Source organism: Molossus molossus, unplaced genomic scaffold (genome assembly GCF_014108415.1).
Source record: "Molossus molossus isolate mMolMol1 unplaced genomic scaffold, mMolMol1.p scaffold_m16_p_5, whole genome shotgun sequence".
Classification (NCBI taxonomy): domain Eukaryota; kingdom Metazoa; phylum Chordata; class Mammalia; order Chiroptera; family Molossidae; genus Molossus; species Molossus molossus.
The window spans coordinates 72529336-72548206 of NW_023425388.1; the positions used below are offsets into that span (position 1 = coordinate 72529336).

Consider the following 18871-nt stretch of genomic DNA (forward strand, 5'->3'; position numbering starts at 1 on the left):
CCAGCACACATTTTTGTTAAAAATGCTCAGCAGTGTGGGAATAGAGGGTCATATCTCTTCATATAATAAAGACAATACATGAAAAACCTACAGCCAACATCATATTCAATGGGCAAAAGCTAAAAGCATTTCTCTTAAGAACAGGAACCAGACAGGGATGACCACTCTCGCCACTCTTACTTAATATAGTACTGGAAGTCTTAGCGACAGCTATTAGACATGAAGAAAACATAAAAGGAATCCAAATTGGAAAGGAGGAAGTGAAACTGTCATTATTTACAGATGACATGATACTGTACCTAGAAAATTTTAGACTCCATCAAAAATATACTAGATTTAATAAATGAATTTGGCAAAGTAGCAGGATACAAAATTAATGTCAAGAAATCTATGGCATTCTTATACATCCAACAACAAACTCAATGAAAGAGAAACTAAAAAAGCAACACCATTTACCATTGCAGAAAAAAGATTAAGATACTTAGGAATAAACTTAACCAAAGAAGTAAAGGACCTATTTGCACAAAACTACAGGACATTGAAAAAAGAAAGAATAAGAGATAAAAAAAAGTGGTAGCATATACCTTGTTCATGGATTGGAAGAATTAACATCATTAAAATGTCCATACTACCCAATTGCATAGATTGAATGAAATTTCCATCAAAATACCAATGACATATTTCACAGAACTAGAATAAATACTTCAAAAGTTTATATGGTACTGCCCTGGCCGGTTTGGCTCAGCGGTTAGAGCGTGGGCCTGCGGTCCGGAGAGACCCGGGTTCGGTTCCCGCTAAGGGCACGTACCTCGGTTGCAGTTTGTCCCCGGCCCTGGTTGGTCGTGCGGGTGGCAGCCACTCGATGTGTCCCTTTCACGTCGATGTTTCTCTCTCTCTCTCCCTCTCTCCCCACCTCTCTCTCCCTCCCACTCTATCTGTACAAAAATTGGAAAAATGTCCTCGGGTGAGGATAAAAAAAAACAAAAAACAAAAGTTTATATGGTACCAAAAAAGACCCCAAATAGCCACAGCAATCTTGAAAAAGAAGAACAAAGTAGGAGGAGGGATCACAATACTGAATATCATGTTATACTACAAAGCCATTGTAATCAAAACAGCCTGGTACTGGCACAAGAATAGGCATATAGATCAATGGAATAGAACAGAGAAACTGGAAATTGACCCAAGACATTATGCTCAATTAATATTTACCAAAGGTGGCAAGAGCATACAGTAGAATAAAGACAGTCTCTTCAATAAATGGTGTTGGGAAAATTGGACAGCTACATGCAAAAAATTGAAGCTAGACCACCAACTTACACCATACACAAGAATAAACTCAAAATGGATAAGAGACTTAAATGTGACCAATGGATCCATAATAATCCTAGAAGAAAATGTAGGCAACAAAATTTCTGACATCACACGTAGCAGAATTTTCACTGATACAACGCCTAAGGCAAGAGAAACAAAGGAAAAAATGAACACATGGGACTACATCAAACTAAAAAGCTTCTGCACAGCAAAACAACAAACCATCAGAATGGAAAGGGAACCCACTATAGGGGAGAACATAATTGCCAGCAATACATCAGATAAGGGGCTAATTTCCAAAATATATACAGTGGTCCCTCACTACTTCATGCTTCGACTTTTGTGACTTATAGTAAATAAAGAATCCTACCTCATGGAAATTCATTTATTGCGGCATAGTCTGAAACTGATTAACCATGATAAGAGAGGACCGACTGTACTCATACAACTCAACAAAAGGTGACAAAAAATCCAATTAAAAAATGAGCAGAGGACCTAAGTAGACACCTCTCCCAACAGGACATACAAATGGCCAAGAGACATATGAAAAAATGCTCAATGCCACTAATCCTCAGAGAGATGCAAATTAAAATGACCATGAGGTATCACCTCACAGCTGCCAGAATGGCTGCCATAAAAAAATCATCAAACAACAAGTGCTGGCGAGGGTGTAGAGAAAAGGGGACTCTAGTACACTGCTGGTGGGAATGCAGACTGGTGCAGCCACTATGGAAAACACTATGGTGTTACCTCGAAAAATTAAAAATTGAACTGCCATTTGACCCAGTGATCCCCCTTTTAGGAATATATCCTACGAAACCTGAAACACCAATCAGAAAGAATATATGTACCCCTATGTTCATAGCAGCTCTATTTACAATAGCTAAGATCTGGAAACAGCCCAAGTGTCCATCAATATATGAGTGGATAAAAAAGCTGTGGTACATACACAATGGAATACTATGCACCCATAAGAAGAAAAGATCACTTATCTTTTGAGGCGCCATAGAAGGACCTGGAGAGTATTATCCTAAGTGAAACAAACCAATCAGGGAAAGCAAATATCACATGATCTCACTTATCTGTGGAATATAATGAACAAAACAAACTGAGGAACAAAATAGACCCAGAGACATGAAAGTGGGGTACAGACTGACAAACCTCAGAAGAGGCAGATGTGGGGGGAGGGAAAAGATAAACCACAGAACTTTTACACATGTATGTGTAAACAAGGACATAGACAATAATACGGGGGTGGGGGGGGGATTGGGAGGAGGATGTAAATGGGGGGGAAAAAGAACCATCTGTAACAAAAATTAATAAATTAATTAATTTTTAAAAAAGTCAATGGAAAAGTATCCTCAGGTGAGGATTAACCAAAAACAAACAAAACATAACAAAAAGAATTTGTAACTTTAAAACTCCCTGGAAGAAATCTATTGGTCTGCATAGTTTTACTGGAGAGGTCTACCATTAAAAGAATAACTACTATTCTACACAATATCATCCAGAAAATCAAAGGGGAGAGAAAACTTCCTAATTCACATTCTAAAACCTGCAAACTTTCATTTTATGTTATGAAACTCTGTATCTCATTAATATCTTCTGTTTTATTTGACTTTCTCCAATACTGCCCTGCCAGAGAAAGGGGTGGGTGCACATTCCTTCTAGCTAGGGAGAGGTATTCAGCCTTTGCTGTTACCCAGGGGAAGGGGGATCTCCTTGCTACTGCTGCATGCAGATGGGAGTCCCAGCTCCCCCTTGTAATCTCTCCTGACAACATGTTGGGGATGGCCTTGGTACCCCTGGGCAATGGTGAAAGTCCTGGCTCTCCACCAGGGCTCTTCTGACCACCTCTGTGCCTAGTGTGAACTGTTACCGCCAGGTGAGTGGAAACCCAGGCTACCCATAGGATCTCTACAAGCATCTTCGGTGGGAAAGGAGGCTGATGATCAGCTAGCAGGAATAAAAATCCCTCCTTCCTACTTGGCCTTCTCTGACACCATCCTAGTGGGAATGTTAGTGTGCTTCATTTCAGCTTTGCCACGGGGGCTGTCTAGGTTCCCTGCCTGGCCTGTGCTGGTGTGGGTGGGAGTAGGACCGCAGGTTTTTTCCGTGGTATTTGGTTGAGGCGTTGTCTAAAAGTCTCGCTAGGCTGCCTCTTTCCTGGTCGTTTGGCTAGAGAGAAGCAAGCTGTCATTGGGCCTTTCTGTATCTGCACCTGCATCGCCAACTTATTCACCCGAGTCTGAGGTATGAGGCAAAACGAAGACCACGGGGCTCATCACAGTGCTGTTCCTCAGGTTCTGAGGTGCGTGGCCGGTCCGCCCTCTTTCCGCTTGCCAGAGTCTTCTTATGTTTGTTTTACTCGTAATGGCCAGAGCTTCTAGCTTTGTTTAGTGGAAGAAATAGGGAAAAGTAGACCTGCTTCATCCCCCTCAAGGCAGAAGTTTATGTAAGAATTTTAAGGTTTAATTTTAAACTCTGATGCTTTATTTCATAAGTTGGTACAGATCATTTAAAGTCATTTTAAGAGATATTTAAGAAATCTGCAGAGTATGAGGTTCATCTCTTTAATTTGATGTTTTTTTTTTGTTTTTTTTTATCCTCACCCGAGGATATTTTCCATTTTTTTTTTTTTGTACAGATAGAGTGGGAGGGAGAGAGAGAGGAAGGGAGAGAGAGAGAGAAACATCGACGTGAAGGGACACATCGAGTGGCTGCCACCCGCACGACCAACCAGGGCCGGGGACAAACTGCAACTGAAGTACGTGCCCTCAGCGGGAACCGAACCCGGGTCTCTCCGGACCGCAGGCCGACGCTCTAACCGCTGAGCCAAACCGGCCAGGGCTAATTTGATGTTTTATAAAACACAAATTTCCATTTGGTGATCTATGGTTCATAGATGTCCTCCAGATATTTTAAAAGAAAATGAGGTACAGGGCCTGGGTGGAGGGTGGCAGAGGGGGGCATGGGGGCATCTGTAGTACTGTCAGCAATAAACAAATTAGCCCAGAAAGAGAAAAGAAAAGAAAACGGGGCAGAGCTGGGTGGGGAAGGTCTACAATCCCTTGTTCAAAACTTCAGGGAGCACGTGTGTTTTAGTATTCAAACATTTTTTATTTTATAAAATATATTGTATATGACATTGTTAAAGAAAGTATTCATAACACTAAGAACAATAAGGCAGACTTTATTTAAGGGGGACGACTCCAATGGGATTTTGTAGAAAGGAAGAGAAATCAGCTCAGCTCTGAACACAACGACACGTGGAGATTTACAGCCAAGGAGCAGGGTGGGGGTCAGTGGGTGAAAAGTTACTGAAGGCAGGCCAAAGTGATAAGATACTATGGGTAGGGAATAAGGAATGTGGTCAGATACCAAGGGGGACTTTTGCTAAATTGACTTAGCAGGATTCTTCCTAAAACTGGACAAAATGGGCCAAGGCCCAAGGTCAAGGACTGGTCAGAAAGAGGTCTCAGAGGGGCCCGACTCAGGTATGGTTAAAGGAGAGAGTCTCGGTCAACTAAGGCCCAGCAGGGTTTGCTGCAGGTTGTCTAAACCAAACATTGCAACACTGCTGCAGCAACACGTTAACATTCACAGTAAGTGGGCTCCATTACTTCCATTCAGATAAACTGTGGCAATCTCTGCTTTTAGGGCACTGTGGTTTAGGACCTGGGCCTATAGGACCAAGTGTGTGTTAGGTGGGTCACAGCACAAGCACCTGGGCAGCTTGGGCTCAACCCTCTGTGACTCGATGGATTGAAATGAACTGCACAACCTTCTGCAGGCATTTGAGCTTGTGATCTCCATGTCTTTACCCATTTTAAACTCTTCTAAAAATATTGAGTAATTTCCTGCTTTTTCTCTGTTATTGTCCTGGTGACTAACTCATTGAAAAATACCTTATTTTTAAAACCTGGGATTTAGCGTAACACGGGGACTTCCACTTATTAGCAATGTTTTACTCTCTCCTTAGATGAAGATGAGGAGAGTGATGAGTCAAGTGAGGAAGAATCCAGTTTGGAGAGTACTGAAGATGAGTCTGGATCTGAAGATGAGGTTTTTGATGATTCTATTTGCCCAACAAGTAAGTTGGATAAAACCATGTGTTCTCTGTGAAGTGTGACTATGGATGGTCCATATCAAGAAGGTCCTTTTTTATTGTCTCATAACAGCATTTAAAGAAAGGGTGATTTAAGATATATAAAGTGTAGTCTAATGTATATTTTGAGGGGCTCTCTGGATGGTTCATTTTCTGTTTCTTTGGGTGGCCATGTACGAGTCACAAATTAATGATCTGCAGATGATCTATAGTCAATTGAGGGTCATTAATTATGCAGCAATTCTCATTTTATAGAGAAACAAAAAATTGTTATTTAAAATTTTTTTTCTTTCATGAAGGGATTCCTTTTTGACAGACCCGTTCACGTGTTCATATTTCAAATCTGTTTTGCAAGGGCAGTGTATGCCAGTTTCCTGGAGAAGCTTGGCAAGTCACAGTCCCTGTTCTCACTGATAAACCCGTCTGAAGCATCCAGACCAATATTCTTACAGTTGTAATAGGTAAATGATTCAGTAGGAAAAAAAATTCTATTTGGTCTGAAATTTATTTTTCTAATCATTTCATATAAATTATAAATACAATTTTAAAGTTTAATTCCAAATAGATTTTAAATCTTGTTTTGATTTTGAAAATAAGAGTCTTCTTAAAATCATAACATTTATGAGTGGCCGAGAGCTAAAAAAAAAATCCTGTAGTGCAGCTCGTTTATACCAGGACTCAGCGGCCCGAACAGTGTTCTCACAGCTAGTGGAACTAGGGCTAGCACGAAGATTCCTGAATATCACTGTAGTGCTCTGTTATATTTTTACATTCCTCATCTGTTACTTGGCGGATAAATGTGGCTGTTAGTGTGATATAGCAGCAATGAATGTAGAGATACTCTACTCGAATCCCATTTTGTCACTTATCAGCCATGTGACCTCTCTTACATTTAGCATCCTCACCTATAAAATGAAAGCAATAGTTTCTACCTTGCAGGACCTACGAGCCGTGAATTGGTTAATGTACACCCAGCGCCTAGCAGCTGGCTCCTAGGGCTGCTCAGAACATCGGTACTGGTATCATAGGTACTACCGTGGTTATTAATAGTTTCTACCTGGAATAATGGAACCCTAAGTAGGATGAAACCTTGCTGGAGTAGACCCACAGACGGACATTGATAGTTCTGAAACTCCACGGCCCACACTCGCAGTGTCACTACATTCCCTAGCAAACGGGGTGTTTTTCATCCTGACTGTCGTTCCAGATTGCGACGTGGGTCTGTTTGAACTGGCACTTCAGCTTCGAGAGAAAAGGCTGGATTTGGAGGAGGCCTTAGTGGAAGAAAAGAAAATTCTTGATAACCTCAGAAAGGAATATGATGCATTGTCCAGAAAAGTATGGTGCTTTGCCTTTTTCAGGTCTATTTATCTGCTCCCAACATGTGACAAGTCTCCCAGCTATAGTATTGACACTTTGTAGCAATGACATAAGGTAGGACTTCTCCCAAGAGAAGAAACATTTCAAATGTTACATCCAGATTTTTTTCCTTCCAGCATAGTGGGGCCCATTGGACTTTCTTTATCTAAATCATTGGTTCCCAAACTCTTATGATTTCATACTTCTATATGTAAAAATAATTTGTGGAGTGTGTGCCCTCACAATAAACATATGTTTATCTATAAATTGTATTTATGAACTATTATACTCATATACAGTTGACTTTTTTTAAGTTTTTTTTTTTTTTTATTGATTTTAGAGAGAGAGGAAGGGAGAAGGAGAGAGAGATAGAAGCATCGATAAGAGAGAACATCAACTGGCCACCTCCTGTATGCCCCCAATTGAGGGTTTGGCCCACAACCTGGGCATGTGCCCTGACTGGGAATCGAACCGGCAACCTCTCAGTGCATGGATCGACACTCAACCACTGAGCCACACCAGCCAGGCTACAGTTGACTCTTTTTTTTTTTTTTATCCTCACCCGAGGATATTTTTCTATTTTTTGTACAGATAGAGTGGGAGGGAGAGAGAGGAAGGGAGAGAGAGAGAGAAACATCAACGTGAAGGGACACATCGAGTGGCTGCCACCCGCACGACCAACCAGGGCCGGGGACAAACTGCAACCGAAGTACGTGCCCTTAGCGGGAACCGAACCCGGGTCTCTCTGTACCGCAGGCCGACGCTTTAACCGCTGAGCCAAACTGGCCAGGGCTACAGTTGACTCTTAAACAACATGGGTTTGAACTGCACAGGTCCACTTATAACGCAAATTTTTTTTCCCCCCAGTAAATTCTGCATCCCCAGGTTTCGCATCCATAGATTCAACCAACCATGGATTGAAAACAGTTATTTTCAGTCCGTGGTTGGGAATCTATGGATGTGGAGGGCCGACTTAAGTTATATGTGGATTTTTGACCATGCAGGGTCGGCACCCCCAACTCCTTGTGTCTTTCAACGGTCAACTGTATTTTGTATATTATGAAACATTCACAAAAAGAGAAATTTTAAAAAATAAGATAAAAGTAAATAGAAATAGAAACTCAGATATTTTCTTTCTTCACTTTGTTGACTCTGTGTGCATTTCATGTTGGAGACCAGTAAGCTGAACCTCTGGTTTGATAATATTGATTAATTTCTGCCCTATCTGCTCATTTTCACTCTTAAGCTTCTTTCCTAGCACAACATCACTTAACTTGATTCAGATCCAGAAATATTTTGATATATTACTTCTCCTCTTTTAAATAGGAAATGATGTGGGAAACTTTCAAGTTTTTTAGATGAGGATGTGCTTCAGAAATACTGTAGTTAATAGTTTTATCACTTTAAAGGTTTTTTCCTTTAATTTATTAATTTGGTTCTAATGGTAGAACCAAACAAGATTCAAACCATTCTGACAAAGACATTCCCTACTGAGAGCAGCTTTTCATGCAGAAAAGAGAGGGGAGATGAGGACATGTCTTCTGAGCTCACACTCACTAAACCTTTCCAACTCAGGGGCATAGTTAGACCATGACTTAGCAGGAAGAAAATTACATACATTTCTGGGCTGCAAACTGGGACCATCCTTTTAATCAGAGCCCAGCAAAGCAGTTCCTGCTCATGCTTCTGCTTTCTCCCAAGATGCCTCATTGACCACCTTGGGTATGTGTTTGCTGACTCTTGTTAACATGTCACTCATGGGGCTTCCCACAGGTCAAAATTGTGGGGACCAATCTGAATGCAGCAGAGGAAGCCCTGGAGGCTTATCAACGAGAGAAGCAGCAGCAGCTCAATGAAATTCTGGTTGTGGTTCCACTCAAGCTTCACCAGGTGATGCATCTAGAGAGGTTGCCCCACCCTGTCTGAGCAGAACCGCCACACCCAGGCCTTTCCAAAGAACGATTCCTGGGTCGCTAGTGGGAAGAAGAGCATTCTCCCTGTGGAGTGGCCCACCTTTAACATCAAAGTGTGTGTCTTTCTTGGTGTCCTGTTATTTAGTGTTGGAAGTTGAATCATTTTGGGTCTGGAGAACGAGGAGCCTGTGACTTAAGAACGGAATGGAATGGAATGGAATGACTTGGCGGTTGAGACTTGGATCTTGCACATATCACTTTCACACTATCTTTAAATAGACATGAACTAATAATGCCAGAATGATCTTCACTTAATTTCTGCTCATTAATGAGAAAAGTTAAGATGAAAAGAAAATATTCTTTTTCCCCCTTTTTTTGCTCATCTCAACACTCCACTTGAATTATAACATATTAAAATACAGAGAGATATATCAGTGAGAGAAAAAGCCCACCATACTATATTTTATTAGGTAAAGAGAGAATGCTGCATTTTAGAAAAATCAGCCTTACTTACTGCGCGTCTGTGTTATGTGTTGTTGAGTTAGTTCTGACTCCAGATGACCCTGTGAATGTGGGACTTCCACAGTGTCCTGTCCTCAGCAGACCTGCTCAGCACCTGTAGACTCGTGCCTATGGCTTCTTTAATGGAGTCAACCCACCTCATATTAAGTCTTCCTCTTTTCCTGCTGCCTTCCATTTTCCAAGCATTCTTTGTCTTTTCCAGAGAACGCTGCATTCTCACGATGTGCCCTAACTAGGACAGCTTCGGTTTTGTCATTTCTGCCTTCCATGATGTTCAGGTTTAATTTGCTCTGTGGAACCTGACCCAAACTGGGTCAGCTACATGTAGCAATTTGCCTAATATGCCAACCCTGAAATGTTTGTTCCAACATCGTGCAGTAGGTATTAGCCATGATATGTGTGCAAAGATTTGCTGTCCCCAGAGGGATATAATGGGGCTTACTCTCTGAAGGCAGCCTCCTGCTTGCCCCTTCCTCAGTGGTGAGAAAAATGCATTTCCAAAGACAAAGACCTAAACGGAACAGCAGGGAGCGCTTCCCTGGCGCTTTCGGGCCTGCATTTAGTTGGACCTTTGTTTTGATTGTGGTTTTGTTTTGTTTTGTTTTGTTTTTGTTAGATAGAGCATGTGGTATTTGGAGAAATACCTAGTGATCTTTCTGGAACTTTGGTCTTTTCTAATGGCTCCTTGGAACGGCTGCAAAACCGAATTGTGCAGCTCCAGGAGGAGAACTCCAAGCAGCAGAAACTGAACAGAGAGTGGCGGGAGAGGCGTAAACAGCTCATTCGAGAAAAGAGAGAGATCGCAAAATCTATAAAGAGTGAGTAACGAAGCCCACGGATTATCTAGTAATATTTATTGATACTTACAGATAAGTGATATTTATTGATAAGAGGGAACTCTCAAGTGACTGTCTCCAACTTTGCAAACAGTAAGTAATCAAAGTATCAAGAGGAAACAAGAACACTTCATCTTCCTATTTGCTCTCTTTCCTGATACCATTAAATGATAACTGTCCTATTTTAAAGGGCTAAATCTTTCATCATAGAAATGATTTCTCTGAAATATAAAAGGTTTTATGTACAGTGAAATATAGAATAATATAATAATAACCCATGTACCACTACCAAGCTTAAGAAACTGTTCTGCTGTCTCTTCCCCCAGGATCAAGTACCAGGTGAGTACACATATTATACACATATTGTGTACATGTCAACACACATATGTGAGACTGTTTTGCATACTTTTAACTGTGATACTATATTCTTCATATAATTTTACAGCTGACTTTATTAAACCAGTTTTTTTAGAGTTATCCATATTTCTACAATGATCATTCATTTTAACTGCTATTACAGCGATTGTCAACCAGTGTGCTGCAAGAATTTTCATACCTGACTAGTTGGGGCACTGACCTCTTTTCCCTTAGGTTGTCAAATAAAAAGATGACAACAGCCTGCACGACAATAGCCGTGTAGTGTGAATGAATCAAAATTATACCTATTTTTTTTTGTCAGATCGGCAAATATATAACCTATTTTTTGGTGTTCTGCAGATTTTTAGTAATTAGTTTGTGTGTGCCATGAGATAAAAAAGGTTGAAATCACTGTGCTATTAAAATATTCCATTGTAGGACTATAAAAGAACTTATTTCTTTAGTCTCCTGTTGATATTTAGGGTACTTCTAATTTTTCATGATTACAGACAGTGTTACAGTAAACATTCTTGTACGTGTGTGTGTGTGTGTGTGTGAGAGAGAGAGAGAGAGAGGGTGTATCCCAGGATGGGGTCTCCAGGTAACAGGGGATGTGTACATTTTCAGCTCTCCTGGATATTCCTTCTAAAGTGGTTGTATTGTTATAGCTCTTTCCTGGCAGTGAGTGACAGACAGTTGCCCAGGTTTCATATTCTCATCAACACTTGATACTATCGGAATTAATATTTTTGCCAATCTAGTGGATGTTAAATTGTAGTTCACTGTGGTTTTCATTTACATTTCTTTGATTCTGGTGAGGTTGACATCTTCACATCTATTTATGTTTCTTTTCTGTAACTTGCCTGTCATATCTTTTATCCACTTTTTACTTCTGTTTTGTTGTTGTTGTCTTATTAATTTTAAGGAGTTCTTTCTATATCCTTTCTTTGTCCATTAAATGCACTTCAAATCTGTTCTAGTTTGTGGCTCGGCTTTAACTTTGTTTAGTGTATCTTTTAGGGATAGAGACATTTTAAATCTTAATACAGTTAATTTTATCAATCAATAAATTGTGGTTTGTGTATGTTGTGTGTGTGTTCAAGAAATTCTTTTCTATTTTGAGGTTATAAAGATATTTTTCTATTTTATCTTTTATTAGTGTTCTTCACATTTGCATTTTCAATCCATCTGGAATTGATGTAGATAGTATAAGATGCAATGTAAAGATCATTATCTTTTAAAATATTCTTTCTAATATTTGATATATAGAATATATGTGTAAGTAATGAATTATTCCAGCTTTAATAAAAATAATATTACCAGTACTGTAGCATCTACCTTAATTCCACAGAACTGTACACTTTACAATGTATCATTTTAATCACTTTTTTGTTATGTGTATTTTGCTATAATTAAGTAATTTTTTAAAGAAAATTTGAAAAAGGAAAAAGAAATGGGAAGGAGATAGTGGTCAACTCATCCAAGGTGCTGGGCTCTGTGGAAGCCAGTGTCCACAGCTGATGGTGCTGCCTTCATGGTGGTTGGAATATAAAATAAAATAAAAAAAATACATGTTGGAGCTTCATGTTTGCCTAACACTTACTTGAGACAGAGTTTTCTCAGGTATACGCCTCGCGGTTCCAGTGTTTCTCACGTACTTGACATTTCTTTGGCTTCTGCAGCCTGTGAAGGTGGTTTGTATTTGGAAGTTACTATTCCTCAGACCAAGGAATAAACTAGTATGAAAAGGAGGAAGCTTGTTTCAGTTTGTGTAAACTCAGTTTGGGGAAATGTGTGAAGAAAATGAAGTGCAGTGTCCCCTTTTTGGAGTGTTACGAAAATGAATTAAAAAATAGTCCCTGTGGTAGGAGTTTTATTCGGCAACTCTCAGTTCTTCTCTCCCCTCCAGCCCATTTTCTGAAAGCAGGTTGTGACTCTGGTTAGAGGCTGATTTCTTCATTCCGAGTGTGAAACTAGGATAAACCCCTTTCCTGTAGCCCAGAGGAGAACAGGCTGACCAGCCACGAGAAGCGCCTCAGCTACCTTGCCACTGACCTTCCTCCACCCCCAGATCCAGCGGGGAAGAGGAGGAGCGTACAGAACATGGGAGTGAGAAGGGTTAAGTTTACTCCATTCCAAGGAGAGCACAGCTCACAGCCTTGGGGAAGGTGGGAGGTGAGTGGCCCAGAAGCTGTGATATCCCCGGTGAATGAGCAAGTCTGGTGGAGTCGGGAGAAAGGCAGAAGGCTGGCTCCACAGGGAACGGCAAGGACCACAGCCCATGTTATACTACACTGCCCAGAGAGGTCACCCCCTTCCATGGGGCTAGCTGGAGGGGAGTCAAGATTCCTACTAAGAACGGCAAAGGGGCAACTGTAGGCTAGCCACCCATGTGCAAATAATGTAACTGTTTCATTTGCATCACTGGCTTCATGGCCACTGCATTACACAAGTTGATGGTATGACTCCTCACACAAAATAGAAATAATAGGCCCTCCCTCGTTTGTGCAAAATGACAGCCTAGCCCTTTATACTATGACAGTTAAACTATAATAACACCTGAATACAATTTCTGCGCTGAAATAGATTTGTATCATGTTATATACAGGGCCTACAGGCTTCACTTGGAGATAGTCTGTGACTGAGAAAGTCTCATTACAAGATGACATTTCCTTGAGATGCTCGGAGCCCACAAATGGAATGTTGCCCGGGTGATCCAGCACTCTCTCTCTGGGGAAAGACAATAAGCAAAAGTGAAATATAGCACATGTCAGTTGGAGATAATCATTAAAAAGAAACATAACAAAGGACTGGGAAAGTCAGAGCCAAGGTCCACAGGAGGACAGGAAGAGCTCTCTGGAAAGGTGACATGCCTGATGGTCAGAGGACAGGACCTGCTGTTAGTTACACCTTCAGAATCGAGTGTTTTGGAAAGGAGTCATTCACAGGTCTCACAGCTTGCTTTCAGAAAACGGGCTGGACAGAGTGAGCCGTGCAGCTGTTTACACAGCATCCCAGACAGTGGGCACCGAGATGGGTGCGAGCCTGGAATATCTGAGATGCAAAAGAGTCCAGCGTGCATGGTAAAAATGAAGAGAAAGGTATGAGAAAGCAAGTGGGAGAGGACCAGAGTGCATGTGACAGTATGCTGGTCACACAGGCGGGCAGACCACGTAGGGCCTTGTGAAACACCACAGGGACCTAAATGCTTACTTGGAGTAAGATGGAAACTTTTGTTAAATGCCTGCTCTATTCTTAACACTGATGCCATAAAGATCAGTAATAACAGAATTATAAATGGAAGAGTTTGTAATCCAGTTGGAGTCCATTAACAGTCTGAGGAGAGGCAGAGTGTGTTGTGTACGCCGGTTGGGAATGATGAGTCTGTTTTACACAAGGTTTGGCAGTTGATGAAAAGATAATCCAGGAGTGGACATTTTAAGTGAAGAAAGTAGCAGGTGAAAAGCTATAGAGGAAGAATCAACTGGTAACAAAATCTTTTTCCATCTTCTTACAAAAGCCCTTCTGTAGAATGTTCTTGCTGGTGGTATTGCTCATTCAATGACCATGGGCGCCACTGAACACCCTGACTGTCTCCCTTTAGAAATGGAAGAGACCGTCCGTGATCTGATGTTGAGCAAGTTTGGCCGTGTGATAGACTTGGCGGCTCTCCAGACACTTTCTGTGAATACCACCCTTGAAGAACTCAAGATCAAAAAACTTCGAAAGGAGCTGCTGAACACAAAGGAAATGAAGAAATGGGAGGTAAGGATGAGAGGGCACATGACCTACTTGGTGCGATCCAGGTGGAGGCAAGAAGTCCTGGTGAGCTGTGTGTGGTTCCGGAGAAGCATCTGTGTAGCTGGAGATGCGCCTGTGAGCCCCTCCCCAATACCCCCTCCGCTGTGGGCTGCCCATCTTCTGCCGGGCTCAGCTTCCTTACCATCCACTTAGTTGGAGGGAATAGTCTACCTTGGGATGAAAGCACCGGCACTGGAGTTTGGGGTCCAGGGTGCATGTAAATATGATGTCAAAATGGCATGAAGGAGGACAGAGAGATTTCATGTGGAGGTCTACATTGATATATAAATGTTCTGACCGTGTTAGAAATGGAACGGCTATACTCTGCAGATCCTAATTGTATCATTCTATATAGTTTTTACATGCTGTTCCCATCTGGAAATTAGAAAACATCCCGAGGAACAGGTTTTGTAACAAGGTGTGGACTGTGTGGCTAGTAGGGTCTTCGAAGATGTTCATGCCTGCATGGTTCCCGGAGCCTGAGCGGAGGCAGTGCCAGGTGCCCTGGGTCAAGGACAGGAGCTGCTACCAAGATTCTATAACCTATAAGTCATTACGACTTCTCCGGCTTTCTGTCACATTTCCTCAGTAGATAGGGAAGGTGGAGGGGTTGCTGGTGCTATCTTGTCTCATCCTTTTCTATCCAAGATTTGTCACTATGCTGTGAAAAAGTAAATTTCTGAAGTGTTCATATCAATGGACTGGTCCCTGTCAGGGGAATGCTTGACATAAATGTGCAATCTAAAATAATTTGTTGGAGCAATAAGAACGAAGGAAAGCCACAAAAGCTGTCTGGCCATTCAAGGATTTGGGGGAACCTGGGCCGAGACGGGGGAAAGAGCAACAAATGAAAGTTTCCTGCTTACATTATCATTCTCTCTTTTAGTTCATGGATACCAGCACTCAGTTTCACCCTCATTTCATTCCTCAACAATGGAGTGATATCGATGTGTCTTATCTTTACCTACTTTTATCTTGGATCCTACTTACAGTCTTATCTTTTCTCAAGTCAAACTAGACCCCATGCTGTTGCTTTGGGTTGCATTTTCACACTGGCTTCCAATTATACTTTTATATGTGCCTATCACTCTGTATGCCTGATGGTTTTGATCACATCTGGACATTCATTTTTCTGTTTCCTCTCATTCACGTCATCCATTTTTCATCGCCCTGCTTTGGAAGGAAAAGATTGCTCAGGTGTGGTGGGAACTGATGATGAAGACCAAAGAACACACCAAAAAGCTTCACCAGATGAATGACTTATGTATTGAAAAGAAGAAACTTGACTCTCAGTTGAATACACTGCAGAACCAGCAGGTACGCTGCCTTTCCTCAGACTGTTGATCCAGGGGAGTTCTGTACTGGTAGCTGTTCGCAGGGACATCAGGTGATGGCATTGCAGCAAACCTGGTCTTAGACTGCTTCTCGCCCCACCTGGTCCCTGAGGACACCGAGCTGGCGCGGACCACCTTACAGCGCGCCTGAGGGACTAGCCCCCTTGTACGCCTCCTGGGGCCATGAACTTACATAAGTGCTAATCCCTGGGGTTTGCCTTGGCCCTGGAGAGGTAAGGTTATTTAGGTATAAATAAGGTTAATATCCTACCTGAATTTGGTGTCCAACATCCATTTCCAATATCTGTTTATTTTATTTGACCTAAAGTGGGCATCTTGACTTGTGGGATCTCACGTGACTGTATGAAACCACTTCTTCTTAGGGCTTTCAACTTGCCCTTGAATGTACTGAGCATAACGAGGTGCTACTGAGTGGTGGTAGGTGCTACCTGTTTAATGAGCATGCGCCCTGTTGAAGCCTTGCCCTCTGGGAACCCTCGCTCGTCTTCTAAACGGTGTCTCATCTTTGTACAGCAGATTCGGCACAGTGCCCGTTGTTTCTCTTGGCTTTTTCGTGTAAGCACCCTGGAAGTAGTCTAAGTCAGGAGCTCTCATAGTGTGGTCCCCTGAAGACACCTTAGCATCACCTGGGGAAATTGTTAGAAATAACCCAGATCTACTGACTCAGAAGCTGGGGGCTGGGTGGGCACCGCATCAGACTACATTAACAAGCCTTCCAGGGGATTCTGATGTGTGCTCAGGCTTAACATCAGTCTAAGCCCAAGTCCAAAAGAAGGAAAGAATATGATTGATTCCATGGAGAACGAATAAGAGGATTTGGGAAGCTTAGACATTAGATATGAGAGGAAGCTTAGAATCAGAATATCGAGGGTCTTTATCCACCAAAGAATTTTTGAGTGGAGAACCCAGTGTTTGAGAAGGTTGATGCTTAAATCAAATCTTCACAGAGTAAGCAGTTGGTAAACATTTGTTGACTTGATGTGCTTTGATAAGCCCAGACACATTGGAAACAGTTTGGAGGTAGGAGATCAGTTGAATGGGAAAATTAATAGTATGCATCTCTTTACAGAGTATATCTTTTTCTTTTTAATACTCACCCGAGGATATTTTTCCTTTTTTTTATTTTTTTATTTTATTTTCAGACAGAGTGGGAGGGGGAGAGAGAGAGAGAAAAAGAAACATTGATGTGAAAGAGACGCATCAGTAGTTGCCTCCCGCATGACCCTGACCAGGGCCAGGGGCCGAACTGCAACCAACATACATGCCCTTGACCAGAATTGAACCCACAACTCTTTGGTCTATGGGCTGATGCTCTAACCACTGAGTAAAATCAGCCAGGGCAACAATGTATATCTTTATGACATGTCTTTACCGTCTCTTTACATAGGATATGTCATTTAATCTTCAAAGCACTACTTCTCCAAGCTCAGAGTAGTTAAGTAACTAGCTCAAGCTCTCAGAGCTAAAGCCAGGGAAGTGAGTTTTTAAAACGAGGCCTGTCTACCTCCAAAGCTGACTCCATGGCTATTATTCTTATAACAAGCTAGGCATGAACTGGGATGTGATGGCAAGAAGCTAGTGTCAAAAGAAATTTCAAAATAAAAATAGCCAAAATTTGTTTGGATATGGTGAGGAGAAGGAGGGAAAATTAAGGTGTCTTTAAAACGACTGCTTGGAATGACTGTGAGTTGGTACATGTATTTAGCTACAAGTAACCACAAGAGCTCCACTGAAAGTAGTTTAAACAAATAGGGCTGTTTTCTGCACTGAACAAGACATCCGGAGGATATGACTTAAGGAGGTTTGACTTCATGTGTCTGTGATGTCAAGGGCCAGCATCTCGGTGATTCGGATTCTTTGACGTCTTCCTCAGTGTCGGAATGGCTGCCTCCACTCCGTGGTTCACACATACGCCAGCCTCTTCTGTGCCTTTCATTAGGAAAGCACCTGTTTTCTGCTTCTATTCACTCAGCCGCCCCTGGCCAGGAGGGAGACTGGGGGATCTCAGTGTTTAGCGTTCACAGTCCCTGAAGTGAAGGCGGGAGAGAGAAACCACTGGCTGACCATAACCTCTTCTTACTCTGATGGTTGGGAGGGTAATGGGCGAATCATGGGCTCTTGGCTTCAGGTCACCTGGTTGGAACCCTACTTCCAGTCCTTAGTAATATGGTCACTTGGGCCAGTTCATAAATCTGTCTCCGAGTCTGTAACATTGGGAAAACACCATCTGGTTCAGAGCTGTGGTGAGGATTAAATGAGGCAGCATGTATAGGCAGAGCACGTGCTGGCTGAGGGTATGTCCCTTCGTTCAGCGTGTGTTCTGTTGAGCATCTACGTAGGTAACAAGTTCGGGGGGAGGGGGGGGATGCTGGGCACAGTGGTGAGATCCAGGCACATCAGGCCTGATCTCTGAGAGGCAAGAATCTCACAGGAAGGATATCACACATTGAGGTTGAACCATAATAAACTGACACTTTGTTTAGGTTAAAAAGTATCATCAAATAGCCCTGTCCAGTTTGGCTCAGCATTTGGAGTGTTGGCCTACGGACCAGAGAGTCCCGGGCTTGGTTCCCACTAGGGGTACGTACCCCCCCCCCCAAGTGTCAAATGTCATAAATGTCAAATGGTTCAATCTGGTGATTCCAATGCCACACAATAGCTGCTGTGCTAGAACACAGGGCAGGCGATCCTAGCCTAGTCCATGGGGCAAGGGAGGCCTCTCTAATGGTGATATCTGAAGCATGAGCAGGGGGTGTTGGCTGGACAGGGGATGAAATCAGACAAAGAAATAAAGATGATTCCCTTTTTGGGAAACAAAATATGACTATGAGCTGTCTAGAAAAAGGAGGCACCTTGTCTTTTATGAGTCCAGTGATAAGCCCTCTAAAGGATGAGAGGCAGCTGGCTGAATGAGTTACCGATCTAAAGGATCTCCACCTTTTAAGAGTTGTGAGCCCAAAGGGCCACATTCCTGACGGTAGGATTTCAGTGGAAGAATGAAGGCCCCTTCAAATAAGGAGCAATGGCTGTCTAAGCCGACTATAAAGCGAGCACCCCTAACCCATTCGTAAGGACGAAGAAGATGCACATCCGAAATGATGCTTCAAGTAAGGAAATGCTTTCTGTCAACAGGGCAATGCCTTCCAGGGCCCTCGGAAAGCAGACATTGTGGCAAAAGCGAAGGTCACTGAGTTGATCCAACTCCAGGCGGAAAGGATTGTGGCCCTGAAGGAAGAGATCGCCCTTTTGCACAGGAAGGACGGCTTCGCGCTCCCACCCATCCAGCCTCCGCAGGCGAAGAGATGA

At 42.3% G+C, this 18871-nt stretch overlaps 1 protein-coding gene across 1 annotated transcript in view; it reads left to right on the forward strand.

Annotated features, from left to right (window-relative positions):
• Positions 1–18871, forward strand: part of CFAP44 (cilia and flagella associated protein 44) — a 148285-nt gene extending 129414 nt beyond the window's left edge. The window contains exons 29-35 of the mRNA XM_036243429.1: positions 5297–5407; positions 6630–6760; positions 8555–8671; positions 9833–10034; positions 14014–14174; positions 15393–15527; positions 18698–18871. Coding sequence (XP_036099322.1) covers positions 5297–5407; positions 6630–6760; positions 8555–8671; positions 9833–10034; positions 14014–14174; positions 15393–15527; positions 18698–18871 — 1031 coding nt within the window. The remainder of the gene's footprint in view (positions 1–5296; positions 5408–6629; positions 6761–8554; positions 8672–9832; positions 10035–14013; positions 14175–15392; positions 15528–18697) is intronic.